A 20,522-nucleotide genomic window follows, 5' to 3' on the forward strand; every position below is an offset into this window, starting at 1 on the left:
ATGGGATTAGAACACAGGCAATATGGCTCTAGAGCCCATCTGCCATCTATAAAAATAATGTCACATTGGCAAAATTCTTTCCTAGAATACCATCTTGCAGGGTATAGGGTCCAATCCCTATTACATTCTCTAGGTTTCTCCTTGAAACTTCCAGGAATAACCAGTTGTAGAGGCTCCCAAAGATAAGAGGTTTTATTTCAACACACTTAAGTGACAAACACGATCAAGTTTAGAAAATTTTATGCACTATCTGCACTAGTGGCTGTGCATTAGACTCCAAATTGAGTACTTAGTACAGGAAGTTCTGCAATTATAACTGGGTTATATCCTAAAACTTTATTTTTAATTTATTTGGAACTTGAAACACATATTCCCATAGAAACAATAATATAAATGGTGGCTTGGTTTTATACCCACACCCTAAAGACATAATGGAGCTGTATATTAAGCCTAACAGTGCAGTAGTATTACTTGTATCATTAGCACTGACAAGAGATCCAAGGAGCAGTGTGATACAGCAATGCCCACTGTACTGAAGCCTCAAAGACAGGGACAAGGCTTAATGGCCTTTGTGTTCCTTGTGCCTAGCACACTCTTCCCACATAGTTGACACTTAATACGTGCTTGTCAAGTGAAGGAATTAAAAAAGAACCCAGATAGCATATACTGTTTGTTTGAATACAAACTCTACCACTAGTTTAGCTATGCGGAAACTTCTTTACTTCTTTAAGCCCAATTTTCTCATCTATAAAATTGGGATAATCATACTTCTCAGAGGACTCATATAAATTAGAGATGACAAATGTTCCTTTGCCTTTTCAATCCAAGCACAGTACAATTTAAAAAAAAATTAATGTCATAATTACAGTTTATAGAATTTTATGAAATGATCAAGTTCAACCTACTGCTTTATAGATCAAAAAGCAAACTGAGGCCCTAAGAGGTTAAGTGGTATGTTCAAAGTCACATTTAGTTTTAGTGGCTGTCAGGATAAGACCTTCGTCTCCTCAATCCTGGTCTAGGGCTCTTCATACTACTCTAACTGCAGCCTACACATATAGCATCACCTGGCTGGCTGTTTTCTCCTCTGAAACAATTATGTTTTGCTGAAATATAGTAGTTGTTCAAATTTGCAAGGGTTGTTTGCATCTACACAAAATGGCCTCAGACTGTTATGCTTTTGGAGATTGTGCTTTGTTGGCTGGTTAGTATTTTTCTGTCTCTTTACTTGCAAGCCAACAACTGTCACTTCTGAAAGGTGTGCTGATCGCCTGTGGCCCACCATTTCAATCTCTTCTTGGCTGTAAAATTAGACAAAAACTCATTGAAAATTGAATCTACATATCCATTCATCCTAAAGAGGAAGCACAACATCTTCTGAAGATCTAGGGAAATGCTCATAAGTAAGATGTAAAGTTTTAATTCCTGAATTTTGCTGACAGGCGATCATATTTCCTTCCTCTTTTGCATCAGGCCAAGGCACTGAATAGCTGAGGTTGCCAACCAAATAACTTATAAATAAGTGAGATGTTCCTGTAGTTCAGTTGCATTATATCCTAAGAAATGAACTTATCCACACAGAAAGCAGAAGGAACACAGTGGCTTCTGGAATATTCCTCTCTCCCTCCAGAAGTAGAGGAGGAAAAGTACATTTTAATCCATTCATCCTAACGAGGCAGCACAGCATCTTCTGACCACCAGAGGGCACTGTGTAAACAGTAGGCTCTTCTCAGCTAAAAACGCTTCACCAGGAAATCCCTTATTGCACGTGGCATTCGTATTCTCAGGGTTCGTTTTGTATGACTTCTATTTCAAAGTACTAATTCTGTGGACTCAGATTTTGTCTGGAACCCACTTAAAAATGCCCCTCCCAGTATTTTGTCTCGGCTGCCACCACTATGTACCAATCACCTAGACTGCTTGGGAGCTGCCTAGAACTTCTCCCTCATAATAAACAATTAAGTGTTGCCAATTTTCCCATTAAATATTTCTCAAATCTGCCCAATCTACTCCATCCCTACCTTTCCTGCTCTCGCAAGGCCTCTATTATCACTCCTGAGTTATTAAAATAGGCTCCTCAACCAGTCTCTCAAATCCTTCACTCTCAGGTAATCTTTTTCTTCCCAGAGCAATGGCTGTTTTGAAGATGATTCATGAAGAAGAAAAATCATATCACACTATTCTACCATGGTTCCCCTTACATATCTTCAGGCTAAAGTATAAAATCATTATTGAGGCATACAAGGCCCTCCATGCCCACCCATCTAGTCTTACATGTTTAGCTACTGCCTGCTTCAAACTTCATGTTCAAGCAACATAAAACTGCTTGTCACCACCTTCACCCACCTCCACACACACCCAGTATACCTCATGAATTTCTTACTTCCCCTCCAGTTTTACTCATGCCGATTGGTTCTTTGGGTCTGAACCTCCCACATATCATTTAAAAATCAGTTTTATCACCTCCTGCAGAAAGCCTCTGTAACACCTTCCTCTCCCACTATTTTAGGTTTTGATCTCATTGTGTATTACCTCTTTATTTTGCACTCTTTACACTGTATTTTAATAATCAGAACAGCTACATAAAGTAGGCTTTAAAGCACAAACTAACCAGACTGCCTGGGTTCAAATTCTGGCTCTGCCACTTATTAAGTGTGTGACCTTGAGTAGGTTGCTTAGTCAATTTGTGCTTCAATTCTCTAAGAAGGGATGGTAATCCTTTCTACCTCTGAAGAGTTATTGTTAAGTAGTATCTCTCATGGAGTAAGTGCTAAATAAGAATTGGTTATAATTATGTGTTGGTCTCCCCCATGAGATTGTGAGCAACTTCAAGGCGAGGACTTTGGCTTTTTCATTTCTCTGAAATATTAAGTATTCAGTAAATGTTACTGAATAAATAACTGGTGAGGCAGCTCTCTCTATGATGATGGGAGGGATTACCCAGTTTCCTTCTTTGAGCAGATCCTACACATTTTTTTTTTTTAAATTGAGATGGAGTCTCGCTCTGTCACCCAGGCTGGAGTGCAGTGGCACGATCTCGGCTCACTGCAAGCTCCGCCTCCCCGGTTCACGCCATTCTCCTGCCTCACCTCTGGAGTAGCTGGGACTACAGGCACCCACCACCACACCTGGCTAAATTTTTTTTTTGTATTTTTAGTAGAGGTGGGGTTTCACCATGTTAGCCAGGGTGGTCTCAATCTCCTGACCTCGTGATCCACCACACACCCGGCCAGATCCTACACATTTTTTTAAAAATTGCATTGTTTCCAATTTTGTGGCTCCAGTTTTGTTTAATTCAAACCAAAATGCTGAAAACATCACAATCATATAATTAAAATTCAACAAAATGAAACCAATAAAAAGTATCATAAAATGTATGTTCATTCTAAGAAACTTAACTCCATTTTTAAGCCTTAAGATTCCCCCTGATGCCAAATAACCTAACACACCAAAAGCCTTGCCATTTCACAAATGCTGTTCCTTTGCTTAGAACCTTTTCAATGTCTAGCTCACTCTGTTTGGGACTTTTTTTTTCTTTTCTTTTCTTTTCTTTTTGAGATAGGGTCTGGCTCTGTCATCCAGGCTGGAGTGCAATGGGGCAATTTCCGCTCACTGCAACCTCCGCCTCCCAGGCTCAAGCGTTCCTCCCACCTCAGTCTCTCGAATAGCTGGGACTACAGGCATGCGGCACCACGCCCAGCTAACTTTTGTATTGTTTGTAGAGACAGGGTTTCGCCATGTTGGCCAGGCTGGTCTCAAACTCCTGAGATCAAACAATCCGTCTGCCTAGGCCTCCCAAGGTGCTGGGATTACAGGCGAGAGACATTGGGCCTGGCCTCTTTGGGAAGTTTTTTCTGATCTTAGGGTGAGGCAGATGCCTCTCTTCTATGCTGCCAAAACAGCCTATACATACAACAATGTGGTACCAATAATGCATCATCCAAACTGTGATGCTCTATTACCACACTTAAGGCAGATATTGCAATTATTTGGCTCCCCTGCTTTACTGTAAGCTCCTTGACATCAGGGCAGTATCTCAGTTATTACTAAATGTCTGACATTTAGTTGATATTTGATGAGTTTTTGAATGAATAAATGTTTAAACAGGTAAGTTTTATTTTGCTTATCAATTTTTTGTTTATTTCAATCATGGCAACTTTTATATAGTGGTTGGAAATTAAAATTAAAATTAAAATTTAAAGCATTTTCCCATACATTATACAACTGATCTCACAACCACTCTGAGATAGGTATTTTTATTATCCTCATTTTGCAAATGAAGAAACAGGTTCAGTGGTTGACTTCCCCGAAACTGCTTATCTTGTAAGTAGAAGCTGAGACTCTTGATTCAAAGCCCTAAGTTTCAGTTTGTGTAAACCAGACAACACTCTTCTGAATATGACTATTAGCTGAAGTGCCCCTTTGGAACATTGTAAGCCTCCTAGAGTCACTTTTTTCATGAATCTAAAAGCTCTCATCATTCTCTTACTGCCCCATCTTGCAGGAAGAATGTCCAGTCCCTTCCCCAAATCCCCTTCCATCTGCTAACTCCCCACTGTCCACCAGAGCATGCCTCTTCTAATACTGCAGATTCAAAGTGGGGATGGAACTCATCTCTAAAAAGGACTGCATGCATCTCATATAGACAAAAGAAAATCTGGTTAATTCTTTAATCTTCAAATTTTATTTTGAAAACTATTTTAAATTCAAAGACATAGTAGCATAAAAACCACCCATGTCTCCAACACTCTCAAATAACCAATGTTGTAATTAACTTTCTATGTACTATTTTGGGGCTCTGTTTTTAGATCAGCATCAACTTCTTCACAGTTCATTCTTCTTAAATATACATGGTTAAGGAGTGAGTCCCTGCTGCTTCCTCCCCAATATCAGTCTCTTCCATGGCACATCTGAAAACAGCAGTCATTGACCCTTCTTTCGTCTAATTTCCTTTCCATATGTTCAGCATGCAATCTTTGGTGCTGATCAAGAGGAACCCCCCATCCCATATCAGCACATGGATATATTGGCAGTGGTCTTCATGGCAAGTATACCCACCCCTTCCTAATTATAAATTATGAAACTCTCCATAAAGGTGAGGGTTTGCTTTTGTTTTCATGTGTTTGGCTGCTGTAAATCAATCCATCAGAGGCTGGGCAACAACATTATCATGAACAAAGTATGAAAAGTAGCCCACCATGATACAGTATTTAATAAGGACAAACCTAAAATAGCAGCCCAGTTACTTAATCAAATAATTTTAAATCAGCCCAATGCAAAACACTCCTCTTTCCTCTACCTGGCAATTCTTACCAACCTGAGTAATGTGAACAGAGAACATGAGTCCATGAATCACCACAGGCCATCCCCAGGCAGAGTGAGGCACACACAGCTGTGATCAAATGTTGCCGTCTCTCGTTTTAAACAAGGAATTGACTGTACAAAGTGATTATCTCTGGGGAGTGGGAGTCAAAATGACTTTCATTTTTGTATTTTATGTACTTCAGTACAGACTGAATTTTTACAAACAGCATGGATTTTATAATAAAAAATTATTTCCATTTTGAGAAAAAAATAGACATGAGTAACACTTAATTTGGTTCACATAGAATATGAGAAAAAATAATTTCACCATTTTAGCATGAGATACTAGCACAGAAGAAAATGTCAGGAGAAAACATTCTATAGAGACCAAAGTGACCTCTCAAGAAGATGTTTCTCAAATATACCTCAACTTTTTGGGAAGACAACAGATTGCAGCTTATTAACAAAAATCTATGGGAATTTTTCTGTATTTCTATACCAGATCGTTTCCTCTCCTTTGCACCAAAGGCTTAGTGCTTTTCTTGGCTAGAGGGTAAGTCTGAAAGCAGGTACTTCTTTTCTCCTGCACATCAGAAAGGGAAATGATGGTACAAAGAAAACGAGATACTCTTAAAAAGGTCCATGAACTATATCTTCCCCAGAGCCTGGCAAAAGAGGAGAATGAGGAAGCAGTACAAAAATTTAGAAGTGTTAAACTGAAATCAAAGCACAAGGTCAAGAGCAAGTGGCTGTGACTGTGCTCATGCCCTGCTAAGGCCCTGGTTAAATATGGTTTCTCTTTTCTCTGGCAATGATACACCAGTCCCTTCCCTACAAAAACCCCAAAAAAGTAGGCCATCGTATTAGGAGTGGGAAGAATAGAAAGGCTTCAGGAAAGACTGTTCAACCTGAGTTATTCAATACCATGAAAACGTGGTATTAATGGAGAAAGCCTGCTCATGAAATGAATGTAAGAGGTTAACTGAAGGCTCTACTGTAGACGTTATGTTTATTAACCTTTGGAAAAGCATTTCACCTCCACTATGCTTCAGTTTCCTGTTTTGTTGTTGTTGTCGTTTGTTTTTTTGAGACGGAGTCTCGCTCTTGTTGCCCAGGCTGGAGTGCGGTGGCACGATCTTGGCGCACTGCAACCTCCGCCTCCCGGGTTCAAGCGATTCTCCTGCCTCAGCCTCCTGAGTAGGTGGGATTACAGGCGCCCGCCACCACTCTAGGCTAATTTTTGTACTTTTAGTAGAGATGGGGTTTAGCCACGTTGGCCAGGCTGGTCTCGAACTCCTGACCTCGGGTGATCCACCCGCCTCGGCCACCCAAAGTGTTGGGATTACAGGCGTGAGCCACTGCGCCCAGCCCAGTTTCCTGTTTCTTTAAGAGGAACCCCCCTTTCTAGCTCCCAAAGTCATCCAGTTATTATTGAGACTTTATTAGATATCCAGCAAGTGATTCAAAAGCAAAGTTTTGAGGTTCTGAGCAAATGATGGCCAACCACCATTCAAGCCTCATCTTTTTGTACTCAGTTTTCCCCGTTTCTCCACATCATATCTATCTGCACTGACAAAATTTCATGGAATCTAATTTCTCCGTTTCAAAGAAGACTGTGATTGCTCTGTAAATTATGAGAACTGCATCCTTCACCAAATCTGCTTCAGAGTGCCTCCAACTTCAGCTCAAGACATTGATCCTAGGTTGCCTCAAAAAGCCTCGGACCACTCCTTGGGTTCGAGTGTCAAAGGGAACACTATTTCTTGTAGTGATACATACCGTATGGAAATACACTAACACCAATGAAGAATCTGCGTGCACTGCCACACTGAAATTCGATTTAAGAACATTATCACACACATACAAATGTCCTATCCCCAGAAAACGTCAAGGATTTTCATCAACCTCTTCCTGATGCGCCCAATTTAGAAAATGTCATGTCAACCCTTCAGATCATGTACACGCGTTGCTTAGGTAGAAAAGGAGACTGGGTGGGGTGGCTGAGCTCAGACCCTGCCTACATACTTTAGTAGTAACGACTCCCGATCTGCATCCAACACATTTACCGAACTTCTAGTAAGCGCCCACCGCTGCAAGCAAAAGCACTTCTTTCCCAAGAAACAGATCTTTTCCACTTAAAATTCCCAAACTCAGACCTTCCACTTTTTACTGAACGAAATGCGTGTGTGCCGGAGAGAGGGGGTGGGAAACAGCGTAGCAAGAATTTGCACGGCTCTTACGCCTCCTCCCTCGGAGCGCGCCCAAGTCGGCAGCCTCGGGCTCCGGGACACTTCCCCTCCTACTCGCCGCCGAGCCGCAGCTGTAAGTTGAGAGAAGCGGGCTCTAGGCACGTCAATCAACCGGGTTCTCCCGCCTCCCGTCTACACCTCCCCTCCCCCCTCGAAAAAAAATAAAGGCAGAGAAAGAAAGAAAAGAAGGTAACTAATTTGGGAACTAGTCTCCGTAGGGGCTTCGCCTCCGACTCAGGGAGGCCGCACGCCCGGGACCTGACGCGCCGGCAACAAGCAGGCGGCCTGGCAGCCGCCCGTCACCGGGTCCTTGCAGCGCGTCCGCCGCGCTCCGGCTCCCCGCACGGATCGGCGCCGCTCCGGCCCCGCACTCCGCCAGGCCCGCGGCCCGTCGCCCTCCGGCCTGGGCTAAAGTTGCGCAAATAGCCCCACAACTGGCAAATACTTACCGGCCGCAGCAGGAACCAGAGCTGCGGAGATTTTAGGGAGTTTAAGGCAAATCAGCCGCGGGAAAGGCGGGCGGAGGCGAAGGGGCCGCGAGCTGCAGTGGCGGCGGCGCGCGGCGCTCGGCGCTCGGCGCTCGGGCTGGGCTGCGCGGAGAGGCTCTGGCTCTGCCAGGGACTGTGCTGCAACAAAGGACTTCCGCTGCCGCACAGCCGCGCCTGCCGCACCGCACTGAGCCGGCCCCGCTTACGCGGCGACTCCGGGTCTGCCCACCAGTTCGCTGCGGCGTCCGCCAGCCTTCCCCTCCCTCTCGCCCGCCCACCCACTCTGCCGCTGGCTGCTAGGGGCACCCGCGGTCGCCTGTTTGTTGCAACAAGTTTCTGCGTCGGGCTCCGAGGAGGCTGGCGCAACCCGCACCGCGGGGGCCGTCGCGGCGGCGGCGGCTTGACCACCCCTCTTGCCCCTCTCAAGGGTAGGCTTGGGACCTCCTCCTCCTCCTGTTTGCACAGCTGGATGGGACTGGGCTCCTCCCGACTCCCCAGGGCAGGATGCGAGGCTGCTTTCCCATTCCGTCCAGATGTCAGACCCCTGCCCCGTTTGGCCCAGCAGCTGGGCCGTCACTCGCGGTCCGCCTCGAGTGCTCCGGCAACCTCGCCCTGTCCCATCGGTTCAGGGTCGCCTAGTCCCCGCGCCCCCCCACCCCACCTTCTGTGGGCCTGTCCGCCTCTGGCCCTGAGTCACTTCCCCCGCCATGCCCCACCTCGCCCAGACCGCCTCTCCACCCAGGCTCCCGCGGCTCGGCCTCCCTGGCCCCGCGCCCTCATCCCTTCCCCAGCGAACCGGCGGGCGCATCCTTCCCCACCCCCACCTTCACCCCAGAACTGAGGGGGTGCCTGTGCTTTTGCACACTCTGGGGAAAGTCCCCGGGTCACGCGGTTGTTTGTGGGAAGCTTGTGACGCTCAGGCTTGTCCCTATGCTTCCGCCTACAGAGTCACGACTGCGAACTGTGGTGGCGGCGGCGCTCAGAGCGCGGGCCGACCCCCGCCCGGCCACTGAGGCGGGCGGGAGAGCGCGCACGTACGCACGCACGCACGCACACCCCGGCCCTGACGCCCTGGTTCCCCTGCTACCAGACACGCGGTCACGTGGGGCCATCGCGGGCTGCCGGCGCGGGAAGCCGCGCGAGAGGCGGCCGAGGAGTGCGTGAGCGGGCGCCGCTGCTTGCAGTGCGCGGCTTGGGAGCCCGCCCCTCCTGCACGGAGGAGTCGGCCTGCCGCCGCGGCGGCATCTGGGTAAGCGACGCGGCCCTGCCCCTGTGGGCTGCCCCGGGCTCAGTCCCTCCCGCCGCGAGCCACCCAGGGCGGCGGCCTGCAGCTGCACCGGTCGCGGGACAGATGCAAGTAGCTGGGGAGAGGGGTGTTTTGGTCCGATTGAGATGTCAGGCAGGGCACAGGAGGAAAATACATCCGCGAGTGAGCGCTGGGCCGGCCAATACCCAGAACCACCCTTTGCTGCTCCTAGGAGCGGCCGCCGGGGCCTGATTCAGGGTGGCACACGGGGTACCGCGAAGATGCAGAGCCGTCCCGGCCGCGGGTCCGGGTGCGACCCCCAGAAGGAAACCCCAATAGGCCTGCGGCCTCCCTCGGGTGGCGCCGACCCCTCTTACGAGCGGGCGACTTTCCAGATGCTGGGAGGACGCTGCGGCTACTGTTTCCACTCCCAGCTTGTGATTACCTAGTTTCTAGGGGAAGAAGACATCCCCCCCCCTTTCTGTCTTCAAATTATGTTTATCTTGTTCTAAGCAAATCCGGTTTTTCTTTTGAAGCTGGACCCATCTTGTCACCGTCTTCTCTGGCACTCAGTATTTGGAGTAATCAGGTGTTATCAGTTGCGGAGGCAGCGCATAGCACAACGTAGTACCTGGAACCTGACGGCACCTAGCATGTTTCAACAGTTAGAGCCTGGATCACCCCAAGGGATTACATTTGGCATTCTTTCTCTTGAGGCTCAAGTCCTTCTGGCAGAGCTGTTGATCCTCTCACAAGATTCTGTCATGTGTGTAAAGTACACTTTGGAATCTTAAATTTTAGAGCCGAGAGATGCCTTATAGAAAATCTGTTTCATCCCTCTCGTTTTACAGAGAAGACACCAGGCCTGAAGACCGTGATGTAGCTGGAGCTAGCTACACCTCTTGATAGCTAAGACTCCACGGCTCCAGACACCTTGGTGATTGCACTGTCCACCATGCCAGGACCACAGTGCCAGTTTACCCCACTCACCTGTAGAGAATGTATCCGGCGGAGGTCATTATACTTGGCTTGATTCAGGTTATGGAGAAGTCAGGCATGGCCACTGTGTGGGTTTGATAGTATTTCTAGGTGAGGTAGGCCGCCTATGGTGTATTTGTGGAACTAAAAGCCTACACCCCCGAGCCACCCCTGAAAATGTCATTGCTGTTCTCTTCAAGAATGACTCTTATTTGCAGCATTGGTTGCTTCCTTAGGTTAAGGCATCAAAGTCTTCTTTAACAATCTGGATATATGTTAGTTAAGGGTAAATCATGAATCCGTTATCGGACATCAACTCCTTAATAGGGAACAGAACACTGATGGGATATGACATGGAATAGATTAGTTCTGAGAGCTGGCAATCAGTGAAATATCAAGGTATGGTCAGGAAGAAAGCAGAAAGGAACCCACATAACCTGTTAACACCTTTTTTGTCCAGTCCTACCTTGAATGTCTTATTTGCATGTAGTAGAGATGGATTCTGCTCAAGTTGGCCGCTGTTTAGTGAGTACTTGCAGTGGGCCAAGTATCATACTAGCTGCTTCAGTAGATGAACTTTGTGTCTTTACCAAAAAGGAGATGGTACTGTCTTCATGTTACAAGCCTGAGGAAACAGGCTTATTACCTGGGCTGTGGTGATACACTCATTTGCAGTAGAATTTAAGCCTAGATCGCTTATCTCTGAAGTCCAATCAGTGCTCTTTTGCATTATATCTTGCTCCTGCTTCAGCCGGGAAGGGAATGAGAGAATCGCCTGTGGCTGATTTATTGGCGCCTGTGGTTGCCCAGAGAGGCCAAGCAGGACTTTTAGCTGCCCTCTATGCCTTACAAAGTGGAGCTGTGAGCTTCCACCCTACCTCCTGAGGGGAATATGAAGGAGCCAGGCTGTCTAGCTGGGGAGGAGGTGCCTTGGCCGTAAAATATCCTGGCCAGGGCTGTGCTGGGAAGTGTTGCATAATGCCCTCCCCAGCACTGAACCAAAGTGATTTATTTGCTGTGGTCCGTAGGTGGTGCCTGACCAACTTGTCCATTTTAGCAATAACAGGGCCAGAAAAGAGTTGGGGGTTTTATATTATTGCAGGGTTTTTCCTTGTTTTAAAAAAGCAGTGCAGGTGCTCTTATCTTGATAAGTTATAAAGTGCTTCTTTCTACACCACTTCCTGTGCCCCTTTTCTGCGTATTTATTCCAAATAGCATGTGAACTTCAGTCTTTTAAGAAGAGAAAGCTAAGAAAATGTTGCTCCAGTTTATTAGCACAGGCTATGGAGACAGACCTGGCTTTTTATCTCCACTTTATACCATTTGCTGATTCTGTGTCCTAAGCTTAGGATTTTTCATTTGTAAAATGGAAATGAAAATAATACATTAGTCATCACAGTGAGGATTTTAAGAGATAATGTATATAGAGCACTTAGCACAAGGCCTTGCATATTGTATTTATTATAATAATAGGTTTTGAAAATAACCAGAATAGTATTATTCTCCCTAAAAAAGGAAAGATACTGCTACTTGAACCTGCTTAGGGATAGAGGAGGAAGAAGAAAGTGTTTGAAGCAAACATCAGTTTCAGGATTATTGATTAAATTTATTTATACTTCTGGGGTTTTTGTTTGTTTGTTTTTTGAGACAGAGTCTACCTCTGTCACCCAGGCTGGAGTGCAGTGGTGTAATTTCGGCTCACTGCAGCCTCTGCCTCCTGCATTCAAGCGATTCTCTGGCCTCCCGAGTAGCTGGGATTACAGGCGCCTGCCACCACACCTGGCTAATTTTTGTATTTTTAGTAGAGACAGGGTTTCGCCATGTTGGCCAGGTGGGTCTTGAACTCCTGACCTCAAGTGATCCGCCCATCTTGGCCTCCCAAAGTGCTGGGATTATAGGTGTGAGCCACTGCGCCTGGTCCATGTTTTCTTTATCCATTTGACTATCCATGAACATTTGAGTTTTTCCCCCTTATTGGCAATTCTTCTGCCTCAGCCTCCCAAGTAGCTGGGATTACAGACGTCTGCCACCACGCCCAACTAATTTTTGTATTTTTAATAGAGACAGGGTTTCACCATATTGGCCAGGGTGGTCTTGAACTCTGACCTCAGGTGATCCGCCCTCCTCAGCCTCCTAAAGTGCTGGGATTACAGGCATTTATTTACCCTTCTGCTTTCCCTTTGCTAGCAGGAATTTTCTTTCTCTCTCTCTCTCTCTTTTTTTTTTTTTTTTTTTTGCTTTATTGGGAGAAAAAGTGCTTAGAGTGTTCAGTTATTTTTGATATTTTTCTTTTTTTCTTTTTTTTTTTTGAGACGGAGCCTCGCTCTGTCGCCCAGGCTGGAGTGCAGTGGTGCGATCTTGGCTCACTGCAACCTCCGCCTCCTGGGTTCATGCCATTCTCCTGCCTCAGCCTCTCTGAGTAGCTGGGACTACAGGTGCCCGCCACCACGCCTGGCTAATTTTTTTTTGTATTTTTAGTAGAGACGGGGTTTCAACGTGGTCTCGATCTCCTGACCTCGTGTCATTTCTTCTCTGGTGACAAATCAGTCATGCATGGATGTTTTATTTTTTCTGAAATCTCCAAGCACTTTAAGCAAAAGGTTTTATTAGCCCACTTGAGTAATGTGTTCATGGGAGTATACTTCCATTGCGAAAGAAGTATTGGTTTACTTGTATCCAGAAGTTTTAGTTACTCTTGCCTGTACTGTATTCTAGGTCTGTACTAGCATTATAATTTTCCAGCTTTCTCCTGTCCTTTGAGTACCTTATTTTTTCTTTTAGAAATTTGGTCTGTCTTTAATGGACTAAGAAGAATCTTTTCCTTTCTTTCTCCGGGTTCTGATTTTTTTTAAAGGCCTATTAACAATTTGTGCTTACTGTTGTTAGTATTCTTGTGTGCTTGGCTTTATCAGGCATCCTACAATGTAATGTTGGTTAGACGGGAGTTAGAGGTGCTTGGAGGTTGGCTATGTCTGCCAACAGGCAGGAGGCCCCAAACTAACGTTTCCCAGTTCCATTAAAGGTTTCTAGAGCATAACTACTCTTCCTGTTTCATCTACCACCTCCACTTCATACCCTCTTTGCTAACATTCTCAGTAGATCTTAATAAGCAGATGTCTGGAATCACAGCAGATTTTACCTCAAACGGTATTTTCAGATTTAGAATTTCTATATCATTTTTAGGTGTTATGAAATCCAATCTAGGTGTAATGGAGTAAGAGAGTAAATATTTCTTTTTCCTAAATACTATTTGAAAAGAAGGCTGAAAATAGTGTGTTCCTCCACCCCCCACCCATGCCCATCCCGCCAGTTTAGGAGCACTTTTGTTTCTTTCTTTTCTTTTTTTTTTGAGATGGAGTTTCACTCTTGTTGCCCAGACTGGAGTGCAATGACACAATCTCAGCTCACCGCAACCTCTGCCTCCTGGGTTTAAGCATTCTCCCGCCTCAGCCTCCCGTGTAGCTGGGATTATAGGTGTGCGCCACCACACCTGGCTAATTTTGTATTTTTAGTAGAGACGAGGTTTCTTCATGTTGGTCAGGCTGGTCTCGAACTCCCGACCTCAGGTAATCCACCTGCCTTGGCCTCCCAAAGTGCTGGGAGTGAGCCACTGTGCCCGGCCATGGAGCACTTTTGTTTCTTAATCTGGCCAATATTTTAAGGTTACAATTAGAATTACAGTTGTTGATATTTGTTCATTTAATGTAGTCAACATAATTTCCACACTTTGAACACTCCTATGGAATTGTTTATTTATAGATACTAGTATAAAGTTGTTCTATCTTACTTAGTTTGAACTAATCCAGAGTTACTACAATCTAGAAAGTAAAGAAGGTTTTTATTGTCTCTTAAGTATCAATGTAATTGTAGAGTGTGAAATAATTTCTTGGGTTTCCTTGGTCCCGTGTTCTTCTGAGGCAGTGATTCTTAACTGAGGGGTCACGTTAGAATCACCTGGGAAGCTTTTTAAAAAAAGAATCTGGGCCGGGCACGGTGGCTCACGCCTGTAATCCCAGCACTTTGGGAGGCCAAGGTGGGTGGATCATGAGGTCAGGAGATCGAGACCATCCTGGCTAACACAGTGAAACCGTCTCTACTAAAAATACAAAAAAATTAGCCAGGCGTGGTGGCGGGTGCCTGTAGTCCCAGCTACTCAGGAGGCTGAGGCAGCAGAGTGGCATGAACCCGGGAGGCGGAGCTTGCAGTGAGCCGAGATCACGCCACTGCACTCCAGCCTGGGCAAAAATAAAAATAAAAAGAAAGAAAGGAAGGAAGGGAGGGAGGGAGGAATCTGGCCAGGAACAGTGGCCCACGCCTGTAATCCCAGCACTTTGGGAGGCCCAGGCAGGCGGATCACCTGAGGTCAGGAGTTCAAGACCAGCCTGGCCAACGTGGCGAAACCCCATCTCTACTAAAAATACAAAAATTAGCCAGGCGTGGTGGTGGGCACCTGTAATCCCAGCTACTCGGGAGGCTGAGTCAGGGAGAAGCACTTGAACCCAGGAGGCAGAGATTGCATTGAGCTGAGATCGCGCCATTGCACTCTAGCCTGGGCGACAGAGCGAGACTGTGTCTCAAAAAAAAAAAAAAAAGAATCTGTGCCTCACCCCTAGCAATTCAATTCTGTTTGGGCTAAGCCTGGGTTGGGACTCAGACACCAATACAGCTCTGCATAGAAGGTTTTACAGTATAGTCAGCAATAAGAACCTCTGTTTCAGGATAAAATGATTTCTACAAACATTCTTTCATTCTCTACATAATTAAATGTCACACCTCTACAGTCATGTGAAAGTTCCATTAAAAAGTTAGTCGCTATATAAAGTCTTTTATCATATGGCACTTGAAATATTTTGCTTTTGCCTTTGTATTTATAGCCGTGAGTAAGTAGCTCAAAAAAGATGTACATATTCCTCTGCCAACTTTCCTGTCTCCTTGTCTGAATGAAAATTCATCATAAAGTCTCAGTGGTAAGCACTGACAGAGAAAATATCTAAGACTGTTTTCCTACAGAAACAGTCGTCTTGCTCTTTTTGTTCCTTTTTTATTAAGGATTCTTACAGCCTGAGAGAATGAAGAGCTGTGTAGTCCAGGATATCAGGCTGGCTACCATAGATCTGAGAGTCCAGTCTGGTACAGTAGATTTTTCTAAATACATAAGAATCAAATATATATATTGAATATCAAGCCAGCTTTAAACAAACATAGATACTAGTAATAAAGTTGTTCCATCTTAATTTGAAGTAATCCAGAGTTACTACAATCTAGAAGGTAAAGAAGGTTTTTGTAATCTCTTAAATGTCAATGCTAAAACTATTATGATAATGTATCACTTTGATAACAGATAAAACTTTTAAAAATGTAGCACTCTTATATTTTGGTTCCCGTATTTATAAGTATAATAAAATGATACTTTATTTTTCCATAATTTCTCTTACATCTTAAAATTATCATCAGAAATTCTCAAATATAACTTCTAAGCTCTTTCTGTATTCATGGGAAACTTTAGCTATTTCACATACTAGAGAAAATAAAATAGACGGTCAAAGAATGATGAGCAAGTCCATACAAAAAGTCTAGCTAATAATTTGCGGAGTAGGTTGTATTAGAAAATGTTCTAATAACTCAGTGGAATGGGGCTACTGATTTGAAGTAAAATCTGGTATATTACAACATCAAAGATCTCCAATTATGCAAAACAAGTTTGAATGCACCTCATGTGTACTTGGTGTTTTTTTTTTTTAATAGATTTTAATTTGTTTCATTTTATACACTTGAAAAGTTTACTCCCTTATTTGATTCAACATATTTGCAAAATCTGCCAACAGTATAAATGTTGAAAGTTCTAGATGGGGTTTTGAAGAAAGGGCCCTGGGTTTAAACTCAGTCTTGATGTATTATCAGCACCATTTAATAGCTAGTTGTTTGACTTCAGGTGTGTTTCCTGCCTTCTCTGAGCCTGTGGTTCCTCAGCTATAAAACAGAGCTGATAGTACCTGCTCTACTACCTCACAAGAAAGAAAAAAAGATAGTGTAGGGCAGTGGTTCTCAAAGTGTAGTCCAAGGAGCCACTGGAGGTTTCATGGGTCAATAAGGATTTCCCTTATGTAAGAACAGATTACAATATACTTGAACCAAAACAACATATGACAACAAATTGAATGCAGAATCAGATAAGAGAGTCCAGCTGTACCTGTTAAAGCCAGATATTAAAGAGTATTGCAAAATGTAAATATCACCCTTCTCACTTGTTTTTGAAAAATTTTTTAGGAAAAAATATGTTAATATGCAATGGGTTTATTGCTATTTTAAATATTTTAAAATTTATTTTAATTTTGAATATAGTAAATATTGATAAATATAATCTACATAAACAGCAGCTCTTCACAATCTATAATACTTTTTTTTTTTGAGACAGAGTCTGGCTCTATAGCCCAGGCTGGAATGCAGTGGCGTGATCTCGGCTCACTGCAACCTCCTCCTCCCAGGTCCTGGTTCAGGCAGTTCTCCTGCCTCAGCCTCCCGAGTAGCTGGGATTACAGGCACATGCCACTGTGCCCAGCTGGTTTTTTTGTATTTTTAGTAGAGACGGAGTTTCACCATGTTGGCCAGGCTGGTCTTGAACTCCTGACCTTGTGATCCGCCCTCCTTGGCCTCCCAAAGTGCTGGGATTACAGCCGTGAGCCACCGCGCCCGGCCTGTAATACTTTTTACAGTGTGAGTGGATCTTGAGACCACAGCTTTTTATAACTGCTGATAAACAGTAATGGTTGAGTAGGGCTGCTCTGCCTATGGAGTAGCCATTCTTTTATTTATTTTCTAATAAATTGCTTTCATTTAAAAAAAAATTTTGGGGGAGGGGGTAATGGTTGAATAGTTCCTATCAGGACAATTTCCTGCAGATAACTATAAACTTGATAAACCTTTTTTTTTTTCCCTTTTGAGATGGAGTTTCGCTCTTGTTGCCCAGGCTGGAGTACAGTAGTGTGATCTCAGCTTACTGCAACCTCTGCCTCCCAGGTTCAAGCAATTCACCTGCCTCAGCCTCCGGAGTAGCTGGGATTACAGGCATGTGCCACCACACCCGGCTAATTTTGTATTTTTAGTAGAGACGGGGTTTCTCCATGTTGGTCAGGCTGGTCTCGAACTCCCGACCTCAGGTGTTCTGCCCGCCTCTGCCTCCCAAAGTTCTGGTATTACAGGTGTGAGCCACTGTGCCCAGCTGATAAAAGTTTTAAAAATTACTAGATGGCATTTGAGAATTACAAAAACTAGGCTGAGGTCTGCAATTGGAAGAGGAGAACAGCAATGAATAAGCTTCCGTTTTTATCGCTTTTAGACTGGCATAAGGTCCCAGCTGGTGATATGAAGAGGTGGCTACAACTGTAATAACGACCTGTAATCTCTCTTGAAGAAAAGAGGACAGAGCTCACAGTGATCATGCAGCTGGAAAGTGCAGGAGAAAATCCTAGAGAGAATGTTGGAGTGGCAGAACCCCAAACACTGTTTATAAGCTCTGCTTGAATTTCTTGCAAACCCCTGAACTGTACATGTGTGGAGCAGCCTCCAAACAGCACACTTAAGGCTAAAGGAGCAGAGATTTCAGCTGCTGTCCACCACAGGGGAGGCAGAACTTGGAGTTTAAGTCCAGCTAAGGTAATTGTCTGCAAAAACAGAAACACAAACACTCTTTGGAAGAATATTACAGAATCTAGAGTCAATTGTATTAATCACAATATCTAGGCTATAATCCAGAAACTATCACCCTAATCAGTGGAGACTGACCCCATAATGAGCCAAAGGTTGGATTTAGCAGAGAAGATTTAAAGCAGCTATCATAACTGTGCTCAAGGATGTAAAGCAAAATAATGTTGTATGTGTGAACAAATAAGAAATCTCAGCAGAGAACTAGAAACTTTAAAAAAGAATGAAATGAAAATTTGACATCTGAAAATACAATATCTGAAACAATCGAATAGATTTAACAGATCAGATATGACAGATAAGTCATTTAATTTGAGGATAGATTAATAGAAATTATGTAATCTGAAGTAGAGAAATAAGTTATTGTATATGAAAGTTCTCTGTAAACTTAAGTGCTCTATGTAAGTTTCAGAGTTTATTACTCCAGGTTTCTTTCATATGTAAACAGAAGAGGTGTGTTTGGGTCTTCTTTTGATCTACAGCTCCCTTAATGTCCTGTCCTATCATGTCTGTGTCTAAGCTTTATACCATCTGGTTTCTTTATTTTTATTTATTTATTTATTTTTGAGACAGCGTCTCGCTCTGTTGCCCACGCTGGAGTGCAGTGGATCTCAGCTCACTGCAACCTCTGCCTCCTGGGTTCAAGTGATTCTTCTGCCTCAACCTCCCAAGTAGCTGGGATTACAGGCATGTGCTACCACACCCGGCTAATTTTTGTATTTTGAGTAGAGACGGGGTCTCACCATGTTGTCCAGGTTGGTCTCAAACTCCTGGCCTCAAGTGGTGCACTCACCTTGTCCCCTCAAAGGGCTGGGATTACAGGCGTGGGCCACGGCGCTCGGCCTAGCCTCTGGTTTCTAATATCCCCTGCAGTCAGATATTTGGCCCTTGCTGCTTTCCTGTACTATTGTCAGAGGTTACCGGGAATCTTTTGGTCAGTACACTCGACATGTTTGTAATGGGCCTCACCCCCATGTTTCTCTTCAGTATTTTGCACCATTGCCACCTCCTTTCTGCAAGGTCATTGCCTTTCCTCAATGACGATGTTTTCTTATTTCTCCTCCTCTGTCTTATTGTGTCTTTTCTGTTTTCCAAAGATTCATTCTTAGCTTTTTTCCCTCTTATTTCATTCTTCTTTTTAGTCTACTTTATTATTTTCATACTTGATTACTTCAGCCTTGTCGTTTCAGAGGCCTCTTCTCCCTCTCTGGCTCTGCTCTCTCTAGAGCCCAGTCCTGCTTCTTGTCTCTGCTGATCACAACATTTCTACTTAGATATCCGGTAGACACTTGGAGCTCAGTGTCTGAAGTGAAACCCCTATTCTTCTTCTTCTTTTTTTTTTTTTTTTTGAGGTGGGGTCTCAGAACCTCTTATCAAGCCGGTTTCTGTACTTCTTCTCTAATGTTCTGAGACTCTGCCTTTATAATCAACACCTACCACATGGCAGTTACTCTGAAAATGTGATCTGAAGGAATGGATGAATTCTTCCAGTTACCCAAGCTGGAATTCTGAGACTCACCTTTGATTTGATCTCTGTGGTGACAAGTCATGTCAGTTTTGTGTCTGATGTATCTCTTGTATTCCTTCCTTCATTCCCACTGCGATTACTTTGATATCATAGTAGGCTCCTAGCCAGTCTTTTCTTTCTCCATGCCTTTTCCCTTGCTAATATTTTTTATATGTTGCTATTAGAGCAGTCTTGGCTCACACCTAATGATGGTGATGATGATAATGTTTAGTATTTATTAGGCACTTACTGTGGGCCCACTATTTCTAAGTGCATTATATCATTAAATTCAAATAACCTATAAGTTAGATACTGTCATTATCCATATTTTATAAGTGAAATGGAGGCCCAGAGAGTTAAGTGTCTTGCCAAGACCACGCAGCTAGTAAATGGCAGAGCTAAAATTTTAAGCTGTCTGATTTTAGTTCAAGCTTTAACTACCACGCTCTGTTCTCCCTCCCACAGAGTAAGGTAACTGATCATGCTGTTCTTACTCAAACATCTTACATAGTTCATTTCAAACACGCCACTACTTTTTAGTCTTATATTCAGTATCCTTTGTGAGCTGACCACATCTCATTATTTCTGTTACTTTGTTTTTTTTTTTTTTTCTATGCCAAACTGAATCCTTCTGTTATCTAACTATTCATATTCTTCCCAGTAATTTTATTCATTTTGTTTTTTTCTGCCTGGCCTTGTTTCCCATCAAGTTGCCTGTGTTTATCTCCCTCTGATAGCATGTTCTCCAACTGCTCTATGCTACTGAATGCATTTATTTCATATTATAATTATGGTTTGATGTTTTATCTTTCCTGTGAGCCTGTAATCTTGAGTGTAGCATCTTGTCATTTTTTTCTGTCTCCATGCCTTGTACAATGCAGGCTTTTACACATTTTTTCTTTATTAAATTGCTCTTCAAAAATATCTGTTGAACAAGTGAAGAATTTAACTGTTATCAACAGACCATTAACCATAAGATTCCTGTATGGGTGGCTTATTAGTGTGCTATGTCTCATTTCCCTATGGTTCAGTAGTTCAACGTAATGGGA

The 20,522-nt window shown here is 43.9% G+C and overlaps 2 protein-coding genes across 9 annotated transcripts in view; one reads left to right on the top strand and one right to left on the bottom strand.

The window, feature by feature from the left end:
* The window catches only part of ZBTB1 (zinc finger and BTB domain containing 1), a 28,883-nt gene extending 20,619 nt beyond the window's left edge, over window positions 1-8,264 (bottom strand). For all 3 annotated transcript variants that reach the window (XM_058429796.1, XM_032180479.2, XM_032180481.2), the window contains exon 1: window positions 8,003-8,264. The gene's annotated coding sequence lies outside the window, so the exon portion shown is untranslated. The remainder of the gene's footprint in view (window positions 1-8,002) is intronic.
* An 87-nt stretch (window positions 8,265-8,351) lies between these two features.
* ZBTB25 (zinc finger and BTB domain containing 25) overlaps window positions 8,352-20,522 on the top strand; it is a 55,728-nt gene continuing 43,557 nt past the window's right edge. Inside the window, exons 1-2 of one of the 6 annotated variants that reach the window (XM_032180486.2) lie at window positions 9,001-9,290; window positions 17,602-17,918. Coding sequence is in view for 1 of the 6 variants with exons in the window: in XM_032180488.2 (XP_032036379.1) it covers window positions 9,941-10,053 (113 nt within the window). In the remaining 5 variants the exon portion in view is untranslated. The other 5 variants (XR_004252797.2, XM_032180485.2, XM_058429797.1 and 2 more) reach the window with 5 other exon arrangements.

The sequence above is a fragment of the Hylobates moloch genome, unplaced genomic scaffold, assembly GCF_009828535.3.
Source record: "Hylobates moloch isolate HMO894 unplaced genomic scaffold, HMol_V3 SCAFFOLD_16, whole genome shotgun sequence".
NCBI lineage: Eukaryota > Metazoa > Chordata > Mammalia > Primates > Hylobatidae > Hylobates > Hylobates moloch.